Below are 16,734 nucleotides of genomic sequence, written 5' to 3' on the forward strand. Positions count from 1 at the left end.
TATATGGAGATCTTTGACCATCTGTTTGCCTCTGTCCATTTATGTCCATATATGGAGATATCTGTATCTGTCTGTCTGCAATCCATTTTATGCCCATATATGGGGGCATTCATTTTATGCCCATATATGGAGAACGCGCGTGCCCGTGGGACGAACGGTTCTCGAGATACGCGGATTACATACATACATACACACTCACAGAGATTTTTTGTTGACTCATGTGGCGTACGTGATGTCAGAGCCTTTTATGAAGTGATGTCACAATGAGTCAGAGCTTTCGCCGATTTCCTCCGGAACAGCCTGATTTCAACAATCAACCAAATAAACCAACAATCAAATAAGGAGATTCCGAACGTTTCGCGCCGGTTCGGGAAAACCGCGCGTCGGGTCGGGTCGAGACCCGGCACTGCACTCCGTACCGCGGCGGGGAACGCGCGTGCCGAATCTGAAGCCGGTGGGACGAACGGTTCTCGAGATACGCGGATTACAGACACACAGACAGACAGACAGACAGACAGACACGCAGAGACTTCTCGCATTTATAGATAGATGTATAGTGTGTGTATTCTCTCTCTCTCACACACACACACACACACACACACACACACACACACACACACACACACACACACACACACACACACACACACACACACGAAAAAAGAAGGAAAAAGTGCTAAGAAAGTCTGATCCAATCCATCTGAGACTCTCATGTGAGAGCATCCCGAGGAGCCCCCCCTCCCCCCTCCCCCCCTACCTTGCAGCCAGCAGCAGAGACCACTCGCAGGTCAGCGGGGATGCGGTCCCCCCCTTTGATCTCCACCAGGTCTCCCTGAACCACCAGCTCAGCATTGATCTGCATCTTCTCCCCGTCCCGGATAACCAGCGCTTGCTGCCAACAGAGGAAGAGGAAGAGACGCGAGGAGGGGTAAAGAGGAAGTCAGAGAGATAGAGGGGGGGGGGGATCGAGGAGGGCAGGCACGGGGGAGAAAAGAGGGATTTGAGCAGATGGAGCAGAACAGAGGAGGAGAGAGAGAGTGAGAGACAGAGACAGACAGAAGCAAAGAGCCGGAGGGGAGGATAGAAGATGAGAGGGAATGAAGCACAGAGGAGAGAGGAAAGACAGGTAGTGAGAGAGACAGGAAAGAAACCAGAGAGAGAGAGAGAGAGAGAGAGAGGGCCCAAATAGATTAAAGAATTAGGCAATCGAAGAGCTAAATGGGATAAGACAGGGAGGGGAGAGCGTGGAGTTTTAATGCAAACACACTCACGGTCCCGCGGTTCACTCAAACATTTATTCTCCCGCCCGCTGTGCAAGCTAAACAGCTTTTTTCCCATCCAAAGTGAGAGTGTATAAAGCTCTACTTGAGGGACGCAACGGGGCCATCGATTAGAAAAGCTCTTTTGCGCGCTCTCTCTCTCTCTCTCTCTCTCTCTCTCTCTCTCTCTCTCTCGCCCCATTGCACCACCGCTGGACTCACCTGCGGCACCATGTTCTTGAAGGAGTCCATGATGCGGGAGCTCTTGGCCTCCTGGTAGTAGGAGAAGCAGCCTGTGATGATCACCACCGCAGACAGCACCACGCCCAGGTACAGCTGCATGGGAGACATGGGGGGTGTCCATCAGTCAATGGTTTGATACAAGGGTTTTCAAACTTTTTTTGACTCAATGGCACCCCTGTAAATAACCTTTTTCATCCACGGCACCCCTGAGTTACACTGTTCATTTTTAGAATCTTCATTCAACATCATATTGGAGAAATATCCATTTCCATCAGAACTGACTGAAAATGACGTTATACTTTACGTATAACCACTTGAACCCTATGCCTATTCCTCGGGGAAGGTTCACCAAAAATAGCCGATCTACAAGCTCACAACGCATCACAACGTGACGCGTTGTGAGCTTGTAGATCTGCTATTTTTGGTGAAGCGAGTTGTCGTAGATAGAAAAAGAACTCATCAAATACAGTGCAAATCAGGTCTGTTTTACTAACATAGTGAAGTGATATTGATGTAGTGATATTGATGAATTCCAAATATTATCAAATCATCTCGCGGCACCCCTGGACTGGCATCACGACACCCCAGGGTGCCCCGTCACCCACTTTGAAAACCCCTGGTTTAACACTTCTAATGCCTCTTACTTTGAAGGGATTCTTGGTGCCTTGGTGCCGCGCCGTTTCCTCCGTAGGCCGCCGCTATTATTTTGAAGGGCCGGGCGGGGTTGTTTTTGCGCAGATGGATTATCACTTGACTTCAACGTTTACGTCATCTAGTCACATGACAGTGTGGGCCCAGAAAAGTGTCATGGCCGTGCCCAGTCGAGTGCAGTTTGTACTGTAAACATGCCAGCCTTGGGATCAAAATGTCATTTTTTGAGTAAACGAAGTCTCTTTATGGACCTCTCAATGGAGGAGGTTCACTTCACGTGCGTTGTGAAAATAGCCATTACGACGGCATCAAGGCCTGCCAAAATACATTATTGTCGACAAAATCAACTGTATATTTAGTTGACTAAAATTGTATGGAATTTAGTCGACTAAAACTAAAACCTGAAATATGACTAGAACTCATACAAATACAAATGTATTCAAAAGACTAAATTAATTAAATCAAAATTTGCTGTCAAAATTAGCACTGATCTAGAGCCGATTATTATTGGCCGTCATTTCACTTTTTTGACGACATTTTTATCTCGGCAATGCAGCTGATGTGTGCCAATTTTCGATCCCTCCTCAACCTGTCTTCTCATTATACAGTATAGGTGAACGTTTTTTGTAGATCTGCTATTTTTTTACTTTTTCAAATACAGCTTAAAGTGCTTAATTTATGTTTTTTTTTCTTACCCAGAAATGTAGTGTTCAATATTCATCTTGGACTGAAAGTCACATGTTTCAAATAAATAAAATATAAACTCATGTACAGATATTCAAACAATGAGTAAATATACTTTATTACTGTCCACCACTGGCCTTTACACAGTGGGCACTGTTAATACAGCAGTTAGAGGTTAAGTGTCTTGCACAGGGACACATAAACCGGGTGGTCTGGGTGGGGGTTTCAAACTGCCAACCCTCTGATTCACAGACAGCCTCTATACCCATTCAACGGCCGCCCCTAACATCGGACCCCCAAAAAATGTCTGGCATGGGTTCGGCTCAAGATCGATGTCAGCATTGATTCAGTTTTAAAACTCACGTAAGCAGGTTTTGAGAGCAGCGGAAGGATTAGCAACCCTGTTTTAAACCAGCAAAAGAAACCCTCAGTAGTGGGATACAAAGGAAAAGTTTAAAGGGAGAAAACCTTGGGAGGAACGATTGCCGATTCCAAGAGGAACACGACATACAGCACCAGGCAGAGTTCACATGTTTTTGCTGTGTCGACTGTATCGGGGTGTTCTTCAAGGTTAACAGATGTCTCCCAAGTATATACAGTTATGAAACATAGATAAACCGAGCAGCGAGCGTCTGATCTGTGCAGTGACTGAGAGACTCTTTATGTCCACTGACTGTGAGTTTGTAGAACAACTTCAAGGTTTCACGCTTTTCCTGTGCAACCAGCCGTGAGAGCAGCCAACTCTAATTCTGGGTGGGTTTCATTCCACTTCGCCCGAAGTGACTATTTTCATCAGCCCTCAAAACCCTGCTAGAAACTTTTAGCGAAAAACATTTTTCACTTGTAAACTCATTCACTTGCTGTCGCCTCAAATATACATGGTTGTTGTCGAAGAAAGAGAACGGGGGAGAGTGCATCTTCAAAGTAAAAATCCATGGTTGTTGATTGAAAATAATATATATATAATATATAATATATAAATAATATATATATAATTATATATATATAAGTTATGCTCCTGCTTAGGTTACTATATAGATGCCTGTTCCTATTTCCTAGGCTGCTAGTATGCCGCCTGCGGCCTGCTTTAGTATAGAATCACAGTTATACATGTCATGCCTTTGCCGCTCCTGCTGCCTTCTATGTCCTGCTGCTGTTTATACGTTATGCTGTTGCTGCTTTCCCGCTGCCATTCTTCTCAATAAAGTATAATTTAACCTAAAGAACGCTCCCCTGAAATATATATATATATATATATATATATATATATATATATATATGTGTGTAAATACTTTGTTCGTAAAGACAGAGGTTTTTGTTTTGTTTTAGTGCTTTGAAACCTTCATAGATTTTCTAAAGATATACAAATAAGGAGAGTAAAGCACAATTCCGTTCGAGACACTTTCTCTTCGGGAAGCAGCGGTGCGAGTGCTTGTTTCATCTTTTATGTCCAACACCTGCCCTCGGGCAAGGCACTTCTGAAGCAGAAAGTGCAGCCGTATCTTTGGCCCATCACTTGGAGTGCTGTCACAGACTATCTTTGGCCCATCACTTGGAGTGCTGTCACAGACTCCCAGTATCTTTGGCCCATCACTTGGAGTGCTGTCACAGACTCCCAGTATCTTTGGCCCATCACTTGGAGTGCTGTCACAGACTCCCAGTATCTTTGGCCCATCACTTGGAGTGCTGTCACAGACTCCCAGTATCTTTGGCCCATCACTTGGAGTGCTGTCACAGACTCCCAGTATCTTTGGCCCATCACTTGGAGTGCTGTCACAGACTCCCAGTATCTTTGGCCCATCACTTGGAGTGCTGTCACAGACTCCCAGTATCTTTGGCCCATCACTTGGAGTGCTGTCACAGACTCCCAGTATCTTTGGCCCATCACTTGGAGTGCTGTCACAGACTCCCAGTATCTTTGGCCCATCACTTGGAGTGCTGTCACAGACTACTGTATCTTTGGCCCATCACTTGGAGTGCTGTCACACAGTGTCACAGACTCCCAGGCCATCCGTTTCATTGTCCACGCAGGCCCTCCAGGCCTTGTCTCTCGTAACGGCACCACAGATTAAACTCTCAGCTCTTTTCTTTTTTTGTATTTTTTATTAAGCTATCAAAGAGACTTGTTCTCGTTCACAAACCTCAGCCCAACTGCCTATAATTAAAGGAATTAAACGCTGTGGCTGCCGCCTTTGGGGTGAAAACACAACGGACAACTCTTTAGGAATTAACCACTTGAGCCCTGTATAGCCTACTTTTGTTTTATGCCGAATAGCGAAAATAGCTGATCTACAAGCTCACACAAACACTCACAGCTATAGGCAGACACGGAACACAGGCCTTCCCCATACATAACTAAAAGTCTGTGAATAATTTGACTGGGACCATCCCCAGGTGTGGACTAGTTTACAGTATATCATTTTGGAAAATGTTGATCAGTGATCTGAGCATTTTGGAAAAATACTAAAGTTATACTAAAACATTGATTGATTGATTGATTGATTGATCGTGATTGTGATACTGATTCTAATACAACAGGTTTATAACTCCAAAGGTCATATAACCCCTTATAGGAGTGATTCTCAACCTGTAGGCCGGGGACCACTGGTGTGCTGCAAGGGAATTGCAAGTGTGTCCTCAAATAATTGGCAAAACACAAATATTTTATATATATATACATATATACTTAAAGTATACCACGTCAGTTCCACTGATCCAAGCCAAAAACATATAATTTTGGGGGTACTAGGCACAACATTTTATTTAGTTTTAGTAGTCTTTTCTATTAGTTTAACTTTTAGTCTAGTTTTAGTCGACTAAATCTACAGTTGATTTTGTCCGCAAAAATGTATTTTGGCCGGCCTTGATGGCGTCCTAATGCCTGATTATACACTTGGTTGCATGCTGACAATAGCTAATCTACAAGCTCACAATGCATCGCAGCGCGACACGTTGTAAGCTTGTAGATCAGAACGCAACACCCGAGCGCAACCAAACATATGGAGAAGAGGTAGTTCTACTGTATCTCTTCTCCACTTGTCCCTTCTTAACATTTTAGTCTAGTTTTTATTTGTTGAAGAAATTGTCAATATATTTAGTCTTAATCTTAGTTTTTATTTCGTTTTTTAGGTAGTCGACGAACATTTTCCGTCACGGTTTTAGTGGATGAAACTCATAAGTGAAAATATGGAAGTGCATACTGTACATTTTCCACCTGACAGCGGGGATATGCAAAGCAGCGTTCTCAGGGTGTAGATTACGGCCCATATTGCGTGAAGACACTTGAGGCTTTTCAAACAGCTTGCTAGAGCATCTAGTGTTATCTGCGGAACGTAGAGATGCTTATTGTTCGGGGGATTAAAGACTGTGTGCGTGTGCGTGTGGGCGTGTGCTGACTGTTACTGTATGTTATGCAACGCTCTAATGCTGTCTGAGATTTGGTGATTAGTGAGGATATTCATTATTCATTGTAAAATAATAACTTGTATCACCGTATACACAATACAGTATGGACATCTGCTGTTCCACCTTGGCTGGCATAGGTCTAACTGCTCACGTTCTGTACACACATACTGTATATAATTATGGCATCGCTTGTTTCTGTATCTGTCCTGTGTGTCATAGGCTGAGGTATTCATGGAATAAAGAAAAAGAAAATATCATGACTGAAACTTTTTTTCAGGCCAAGTCCTAGTTGTGAAACAGCCTGAAAGGAGCCGCCTCATGCACACAAGCGCTCCTTTTATCACAACATGTAGAATTATGTTTAGGTATTATCGTTCTAAACCAGTGGTTTTCAACCAGTGGTCCTTGTGAGGGGCTTCCAGGTGGTCCCCAGCGAAATGATGGAGAGGTGTTAACCAAATGGACCGTTATACTGTAGATCTTTAACTCATGCGAGTGTAAAATGAAACCAAATGGACCCGTAGACTAAGACTAAGAGACTAAGAGTTAAATTATGGTTAAACATCTGCATTTCTTAATCTACAAAAAGTCTACACAATTAGAGAATATAAAAGAATTGTTATTTTGATCATCTCTCCTAGAGGCACCACATCAATACAGCATGGAATTGTGGACAATAAGTCTTGGGTCTGAGAGGCTACATACTACAAATGGTGGTCTGTGGCTTAGATGCCGAATACATAATGGACCTTGATATGTTCATGTTGTTCTACATACAGCCAAACAGTGGAAGAAATTGCAGGTTGAGGCTTTTTAACCTTTGCTCTTATGAAATACAGTATCTGAGGCCATTTTAAGTTTATGGAAGGTGCTTCTGAACATTGCTACTTTGACCACTTCAAATACTCTTTTTAATCTTAAAATAACTATAGCTATTTCTAGATAGGCTAAAACATCCTGCCTTCTATGGAATACAAATCAGACTGAGAACTTTAATTATACTGTCGTGACAACAGAATTTGAATAAAAAGGTCTGAACGAATTAAAAGGATACAAGAATTAATTTGCGTCCCTCTGTTGTGGATGTTAAAATGAGAACATGATAAAAAACAACCCTTAAGCCCAACCCCCACAACCCTCTATGCACAGTTGCTGGAATTATGGGAATTAATGAGTTTTGTATTTTATTGTATTTTATGTATTAGTTGTGTTTTATTGTCTGTTGTGTGCTACTGCGCCAGATTAAGTAATATTTGACCATGGAGTATCTTTGACTACGGAGTAGTCAGTGGTGTAAAGTAACGCATTAAATGTACTTAGTTTTGAGGCATTCTTACTTTACTTGATTGAGTATTTCCAATTATCAGTACTTTTACTCCTACTCCACTACATCTCAGAGGCAATATTGTACTTTTACTCCACTACAATTATTTGAAAACGTTAGGTTACTTTGTAGATTTGGTTTTTGATTACAAAACATACATTAACCACTTCAGCCCTATAGGGATTTGGGCCATTTAAAAATGAACGAAATCCATGTAGGGCTTGTAGATGTGCTATTTTCAAAGGATCTGAAAACATTTTATACATTTGAAAACTTGTGAAATGGGATATTCTACATAATGAGTACTTTCTACTTTTGGTACTTTAAGTACATCAACATTGCAGTATTGATACTTTTACTTACGTAAAAGATTTCAGTACTTTTTCCACCACTGGGAGTAGTAGTGTGTGCGTGCGTGCGTGCGTGCGTGCGTGCGTGCGTGCGTGCACGTGTGTGCGTCCTCACGTTGTCGTTGACGGGCTCGTCCTCCGTGGCCACCTGGATGCTGAAGGCGAAGAAGCAGAGCACGGCTCCGATCCACAGCAGGATGGAGAAGCCTCCAAACAGCTGGCGGCAGAACTTGACCCACTCCGGGGTGGTGGGCGGTGGGGTGAGGGCGTTGGGCCCGTCCCTGGCCAGCACCTCCAGAGCCTGGGCACTGGTCAGACCCTGCAGGGACCAGGGGCGTCACAAGGGGTAGGAAAGTGGGACTGAGTTACTAGGGCCCAAGGAGGAGGGGCCCTAGTAACTTTAGCTATTGAAAAAATAGCAGATATACAAGCTCACAGCGCGGCACCGAGTGCCGCGCTGCAAGCTTGTAGATCTGCTATTTTTAAAAAAGTTGTGAAAATGTGCGCAAATCTTTGAATACCGGTATATGTATTTTTTAAGTGAACATTTGTAACTCAAATTTTGCTTCTGGGGGGTCCCTCCCTGGAACTAAATATTTTGAGATGGGGGTCCGTGGCCAAATTCACATCATTTTGGGGGTCCTTCACATGAAAAGGTTTGAGCACCACTGACATAGAAACCTAAGTTTCTTGCAAACATTTTCACGATTTTTCAAAAAATAGCAGCTCTACAAGCTCACAGCGCGGCACTCGGTGCCGCGCTGTGAGCTTGTATATCTGCTATTTTTCAATGGTTAACATTCATGGGGGGCCCGCAGTGAATCCTTGTACCCAGGGCCCAGAATTTGGTGTGACGCCCCCTGGCAGGGACACACGGTTCAGAGCTTTTAGAGCAGGGTTTCCCAGAGTGGGTGCCGTGTCGTGTAGTCAGGGGAAATTAGCAGAATACCTGTCAAATCTGGGAATACATTCCTTACCAAACAATTTCTCCACCAATGTGTTCGTAAAGGTGTCTAGTGACATATCTAACAAAGATTGAAATTCAACATGATCCCTAGCAAAATGTTTGACAGCTAGGGTAATTCTGGGTCTCATTCACTCATTCAATGGACCCCATACAACTGTGAAAAGTGATGTCTGTTTTTAGCCCAATGAATGTTTTTCATGCAAAACAAATGCTTGCAATGGATTCAGAATAATTAAAAACACCTAGTTAGACCCCTAACATGCTACTTAAAGCATATTTTTGGGAGTAATCTTTTTCCCTTACAGTATAGTGTATAGTAAGTGAATGTAACACAGAATTACCCTAGCTGTCAAACATTTTGCTAGGGATGTTGAATATCAATCTTTGTTAGATATGTTGCTAGACACCTACGAACACATTGGTGGAGAAATTGTTTGGTAAGGAATTTATTCCCCGGTTTTATTAATATCCCCTGACTAGTGGCATCCTAGGGTGCTGTGATGCCGCAGAATAAGTTGATAATATTTGGAATTCAACAATATCACTTCACTATGCTTGTCTGTGCTATGCTTGTCTGTCACTATGACAGACCTTATTTGTACTGTACTTGATGAATTATTCTACTATTCTACAGCCAACTCTCTTCACCAAAAGTGTGTGTAGGGAAAAAAGCAGACTCTTTGTGTCTCTATAGGGAACAACTGCTGGTCATCAAATTATTGGCTTAGGATTGGGGTGAGTAATCGATAGGAAAAAAAAGTCATTTTGGGTGTGAACTTATCCCTGTAAGACAAGTACGATTTCTTTCTTTTTTGAGCGGTGGTCACAACGCTCCTATACGTGGCCGTGTGTGTGGGTCTGTCTGTCTGTCTGTCTCCGTGTCTGTCTGTCTGTCTGTAGCCTGCAGTAACCTTTTCTGACCACACATGTTAAGGGAGGGGCGCTGTTGCACACACACACACACACACACACACACACACACACACACACACACACACACACACACCACCGCTCAGTTCACACAAGTGTGATTTTTTACTTTACTGGAGTATTTCCAATTTTCTGTACTTTTACTTCTGCTCCACTACATCTCAGATATTGTGCTTTTGGAGCTGTGTGGAACACAAGCTCCCTATACGTGGCCGTGTGTGTGGCCGTGTCTGTGTGTCTGTCTGTCTGTCTGTCTGTCTGTCTGTCTGTAGCCTACAGGACCTTTTGTGACCACACGAGGGCGCTGTTGTTCAGGCCAGGCCAGACACCCACACACACACACACACACACACACACACACACACACACACAGCTCCACTTCGAACAGAGGTTCGATTTTTTTACTCCACTACAACGTTATTTTTTTTTTAATTTGTAGATTTTGATTATCATTACAAAACATAAATTACCCACTTCAGCCCTATATATATTTCAATTTTTTTTTGTGGCGCAGTGGTTAGCGCTGTGGTTAGCGCTTTGCTTCACAGCTAGAAGGTCCTAGGTTCGATTCCCGCCGGGGGGCGCTGGCGGCGTGTTCCTCCCTCCGCGTCATCAGCGCCCACACCCTAGGTGGGGTTGGTGATAGGGCCAACCCCCCATATATATATTTCGATTTAAAATGAATTGTCACATTTTATAGATTTGAAAACTTGTGAAATGGGACATTCTGCATAATGAGTACTTTCTACTTTTGGTACTTTAAGTACATTTTGATATCATACATTTGTACCTTTACTCAAGCAAATTTAGATTCCCGGACATTCACTTGCAACAGAGTATTTCTACATTGCAGTATTGATACTTTAAAGTAAGTAAAAAAAATTGAGTACTTTTCCCACCACTGATTATCTGAAGGCACCTGCTGATGCAAACTGTGCAATTCTTCCATGAGGGCTGTTGTTCACAGCTGAAACTCTGCCAAAATGTAAATAATGAACTCTGTGACTGACTGCACTGCTGAACTTTACGACCGCATGGATTAATTTCGACTGCAACCTTTTGATGTGTTTTACTGTTTTGTATCTATTTATTTTATGCAAGACACGTTGTATTGTGTTTTCCTTCTCCTGGGGAAAGGCAGTGTGGCAGTCGAAAAAAGTCTCCTGTCCTTAAGGTTTTCGTATAGCGTGTGCGGATACTTTTGAGTTCTTTACCATTGGTTGGCACCAGTGTTCATTTTGTCGACTAAAACTTTGACGGAAAATGTCTGTTGATTACCTTTTTTCACTGACGAAAACTAAATAAAAACTAAGCTATGAGGACTAAAACTAAGACTAAAATATATTGACAATTCATTGACAAACAAAAAACTTGACTAAAATGTTAGGGAGGTGGAGAAGAGATCCAGTAGAACTAAAAGACAAGTTATTTTATGTTTGGTGGCGCTCGAAAAAACAGCGCTATCTGAAAATAGCAGATCTACACGTATCAGCGATCGGCTATGTTTAGCATGGAACCAAGTGTAACCAAGTGTAAGATCAGCCATTACGTGTGCCATCGAGGCCTGCCAAAATACATTTTTGTCGATAGAATCAACTGTAGATTTCTATACTAAATGTCGTCTATACTAAAACTAGAACATTTCAGATGACTAAAATATGGCCAAAACTAAATGGAATATTTTTCAAAAGACAATGACTAAAACCTTTTTCAGATTGGGTGTCCACGGCCAAATACACGTGAATTTGGTGGTCCTTGACACAAAAATGTTTGAGAACCTTCGAATTGGTATGCAGTGATGGTGAAGGCTGTCCATTTCAGTGGAACGCTGGCTATTTCTCCTGCCTCAGTCCAGGAGGAGGTTTGACCCCTTTTACCCTGTCCTTTGGTTTCCAGGCTGAGCATCTTGTTATGGCTATCGGCCGCAACACATCTCGTGGATCTATCTGATGTGTGTGAGTGTGCGTTTGTGATAAGGATTAAAGATGGCAAACAGAGCCAGGGAGCAGCAACGAGGACCTGAGATGGATCGAACTTTGCCAAAGTAACAGCGGGCGAGTAACTTGGGGCTTTGGGGGGTCGGGATGCTGGCTCTGCCAGATGGGGCCGTCCGGAGATTAGATCTCTGTGAGGACATTAAAGCTGTAATCCTGAACTCATTTCAATGACTGAAAATGTATTTTAACCTACGCACTGCGTCCGTATCGTCGAACAGTGGTTCTCAAACCTTTTCCTGTTAATAAGGACCCCCCAAACGCGGATCCAACTGAAAATATTTTGTGGCAGGTTTATGTAAATCAAAAGTATTAAACGTATTCAAAATGTCCTCATTGTTTCAACATTTGTTGGAAATAGTCGATCTACAAGTTGACAGCTTATAGATGTCTATTTCCAAATGTACTGTATAGGACAGGTGTATGTTGTGCATGCATGCACGCACATGTTACAACTGTGTGTACTGTATGCACTTTTGTGTATTGCATTCATAGTTCATACATACATGCATGCATGTGCGTGTGTGTGTGTGTCGTGCACGTTACCCGACTTAGGTCCACTGTATAACGTCTGCTCAGTTCATCCAGAGATATCTTGTGTTCATCCTACAGAAACAGACATGCACAGAGGATTATATGTGTCGTGCGTGGAAAGACATTTCTCTCGGAAGCGTCTGTGCAGCGCAGAGCCGAAGACATACAGTAACTTCACAGAGCATCCACGCCGGATAGAAAGACAACAGGACATCTCATGTCACAAAGGAACCATGCCTTGCTTGCTGTGGAATGGACTGTACATGACATTCCTACATATCATTCGTACATGACATTCCTTCGTATCTCGAAGTTTCAAATTTGTATGTTTTTTCACAAAGTAAAGCACTGCTCCATCATACAAGGCCGTCGCACAAAAGTAGTGAAAACAGCAGATCTACACGCACACAACGCCTCGCGGTGCGAGGCGTTGTGTGCTTGTAGATCGGCTGTTTTCACTAGTTTAAATCATTTTTAAAATGATAAATGCAAAACGAACGGTGTTGGACATACAAGGTTTTCACCCGACAACGACGATATATATAATTCAACAATCTATACAGTAGTATAGCTATGAGACGGCATGGTGTGACCTCAATACAGGTGAACAGAACAGACGTCACAAACTGACATGATGCATCACCAAACAATGACCCCGACAAGTACTATACTGACTGGGGAACAAGACTATACATGAGGGCTGATTACAAATGAGATACATCTAGGCCTGTCACAATTACAATTGTATTACATAATCGTCTAATCGCAATTATTTTGTCATAATCGTTTACATGTTGAAAAAATGTTCAAAGATTTTCGAAAATAGTTGTGAGTTTGTAGATCGGCTATTTCCACAATCAATGTTATTTTTAAAGGGGATAAAGTTGTCAAATATGTCAGTCATTTCTTTGTATGTTTAGGTTATGTCATACAGTACAGTATCTGCCATGTGCAACTTCAAAGCCTACAGAAATGTGATTGTCAACAACAAAAAACACAATTAAATTGCTAATCGCAATTATTTGAGTGACAATTAATCGTCATGTAAGATGTCATAATTGTGACAGCCCTAGAGATACATCTCGGGAAGACATGAACACAAAACAACGAAAACTAGAACTTGAACAAGAAGCACAGAAGAACAAGAAAGGCAAAGTCTGTGACTAGCCTAGCTGGAGCCTGGGACTGAATATTTACAACTGTAGAGGGAGGACATAATGGTGAGTGCCTAATACAGTATTTTATCCAGTCTATGAAGAGGAGGTATAATCATTTATATGCACGCATAGCGTAAATTATGTGCATTAGTGGGCCCGTGCAGACCACTTACAGGTATACATTACATAGCCTACCGTAGCTCAATCATAGCCCCACGGGCCAGATGCATTCACACTAGGGATGGGACGATATGAACATTTCATATCACAATTATTGTGACAAAAGAAATCGCGATTTACGATATCAAAATCCATTAACCTGAGGCGGAACATTTGCCAAAAAATAGCAGATCTACAAGCTCACAACGCATCACAACGCATCACAACGCGACGCGTTGGGAGCTTGTAGATCGGCTATTTTTTGGCAAAGACATTAAGATAGAGAGTGAAAAAAGACTGTAACAAGTACCTACTACCTACATATATATAAGTACCTTTTACCAATTCTAGAGGGTTTAAGTGGTACCGCGGATATGCAGCTCGGCAAATAAAAGGTGAATTGATCCCAGTGCATGACGGAGGACGATATCACGATAATTTAAATCTCCACGATACGATTATCATGAGTGTCTTTTATCACGATAAACGATAATATCGCGTATCGTCACATCCCTAATTCAAACCTAGGCTTGGCAAGCACGTAAAACTGTGAATTGTGGAATTGCACAGTAATGTCATCATGGGTGGACTGTGGAGGGTGTACCGGTATCTATGCTGTAGTGACAGTAGCTGGTGCAAGATGACTATTGTGATTTGAAATGAGAAGTTTTGAAAATGTGACCGTACGGCTAGCAAAATGGAATGGCACGTTAATGATATCACGAGTGACAGTACTCGGTTGGTACAATATTGGCCCGTACAGTACATTTACATCGTAAATGTCTAGCATTCAAAACCAGCTATTATTTGCAATGCCATGGAAGCCTTTTCTACTGTGAAACTGAATATATCAGTGATAGGCGAATCCGCCAGTGCAACATTTTCTTTCTTTTTTGAAATAGTGATATTAGTCTGGCCATACCAGGCTATATCAGTGATATAAGCTTATATTTGTTTACACAGAGCTTGGGTGAGTTTGTCCTGGTAATTGGACTTCTTCCACTCCTGACATCACAGCCTTGAGTATTGGACAGGATGGTGACGGGGTCCATAATCGATTCAGCTGGTCAAACACCCCAACTCCAAAATGTACATTGTCTCCGTCGGGTGGAAACCTCATATGTCCAAAAAACTAAACTGTTACTTTTTTAGGATTCAAATTAAACAACTACTGATTCCCAATCATGTCAGAATATCGTCGTTGTCGGGTAAAAACCTTGTATGTCCAAAACCGTTCGTTTTGCATTTTTCATTTAAAAAATGATTTAAACTAGTGAAAACAGCCGATTTACAAGCACACAACGCCTCGCACCGCGAGGTGTTGTGTGCTTGTAGATCTGCTGTTTTCACTGCTTTCGTGCGACGGCCTTATATGATGAAGCAAATTTGAAACTTGGAGATACGAGGTTTCCACCCGACACCGAAGATATGGACCTTATTATTATTAATCCTTCACTTTCAGCTCCATCCACCTGGTGGCTGCTCAGGTGGTCGTGTTGAGCACTCGGGGGATTCAAATTACGACATGTGCTGTAGTCAGGAGCCCGGGAATCAAACCTGCAAACTGCTTTTGTGACTTTTCTGGTGCGGCAGGAGAATTTCAGTTTTCAGCTTCACCCAGCTGAGTGCTGCCCACAGAGGGGCACGGAAGAGGGGGAGCACTTAAGGGTTGAGAGTGTCTTGCTCAAGGACTCTTCGACACATTTGAGGTCTGGAGTGTAACCTGGGAGCATGTGGCCTCCCAGGCTGGGGCGGGGCTCTCTACTCTAACCCAGTGGTTCTCAACCTGTGGGTCGGGACCCCCAGGGGGTCTCCAAATTATTTTGGGGGGTCCCCAGATGATTAACTTAACTCATTTGTAGCCGATCCCGAGTATACTCGCGAAATATACTCGAGTATTCATAGTGCCGATCCCGAGTATACGCGCGATATTTACTGTATATACAGTAAAGCTGGCAAGGGCTACGTACCGTCCGTTGGAAAGTGCTGGCACGGGTGGACTCGCAGATTCATCATCATCGCGCATCCACGTGCACACAATAGTGATCCCTTAACATGGAAGCCAACGGTCTTTCTCATCTTTGATGTCCATTTTCTCCAAAAAACACTTTTGATGCCAAGGATGGCATTGGATTCTCGCTAAAATAGTACAAGCTGAAAGGCATCGATCCGCCATTACTGTTTACGCTTTGGACGACAACACTTCCGGGTAAATTTCAAAAGGTCGTCAAGTAGGAATTGTGAGTGCGATCTACTTCCGGCCTTCAACATAAGAGACTGGCCGCGGACTGAGCAGGCAGCCGACAGCTTGGATTTTTAACCCGTTCATGTCTGGAGCACTAAATGGGTTAATATGCATCATTGTTTTCTCACTTAACAGTAAACAAACCAACATAAAGTTTAAGTGTATAGAGGGTATCTGCACATTTCCAAAGTGACAATTTAAGGACTTTAATACCTCTAAAATGACAAATAAAACATTGGCCAAATTGACAAATATTAGAAGCAGATATTGTGAAAATAGCCGATCTACATGCTCACAACGCCTCGCATTGCCAGGCGTTGTGAGCATGTAGATCTGCTATTTTCACAATAGAACCCTGCTATACAAAATGTAATTTCTCAACTCTTAGTGCTCGTCAGGGTGGGGGGTCCCCAGTTAAAATATGACTATTTTGGGCGTCGCGGCCTGAAAAGGTTGAGGAGTGGTCCTCAACCTTTTAACCTCTAAGCTCTTTAAGCTCTAACCATTCAGCTATGGCCTCCCATCATCCCAACTGATCAGATAGTTCATCACACCGGCCTGTTGTAATGGTGTCAGAACCCATCCGGCAGCACTATATAAGGCAAGCGCCGTAGCAGATTGAACAGCCATTCTTGTTTATGGCCCAGCCGTTTTCATTTATGGCATTGTTAGATCACCCCCGGGTGTCCCGGACACAACTCTGCTTAAGAGAGCGCTTGTGAGCGGTGCCTATGGAACCTGTCACTGTGTACAGTCTGCAGCGTGGGGGGGGAGGGGGGGGGGGGGGGGAGGGGGCGCACAGGGATGGGATGGGGGCGGACGGTGTGACAGA

General features: G+C 43.0%; 1 protein-coding gene across 1 annotated transcript in view; it reads right to left on the reverse strand.

Moving 5' to 3' along the window:
- Positions 1-16,734, reverse strand: part of atp1a2a (ATPase Na+/K+ transporting subunit alpha 2a) — a gene marked incomplete at both ends in the record, with an annotated part of 118,193 nt that overhangs the window by 99,464 nt on the left and 1,995 nt on the right. The window contains 4 exons of the mRNA XM_080725670.1: positions 758-892; positions 1,482-1,595; positions 8,032-8,235; positions 12,354-12,413. Coding sequence (XP_080581796.1) covers positions 758-892; positions 1,482-1,595; positions 8,032-8,235; positions 12,354-12,413 — 513 coding nt within the window. The remainder of the gene's footprint in view (positions 1-757; positions 893-1,481; positions 1,596-8,031; positions 8,236-12,353; positions 12,414-16,734) is intronic.

Source organism: Nannobrachium achirus (genome assembly GCF_963921795.1).
Source record: "Nannobrachium achirus genome assembly, chromosome: 5".
In the NCBI taxonomy this organism is placed as follows: domain Eukaryota; kingdom Metazoa; phylum Chordata; class Actinopteri; order Myctophiformes; family Myctophidae; genus Nannobrachium; species Nannobrachium achirus.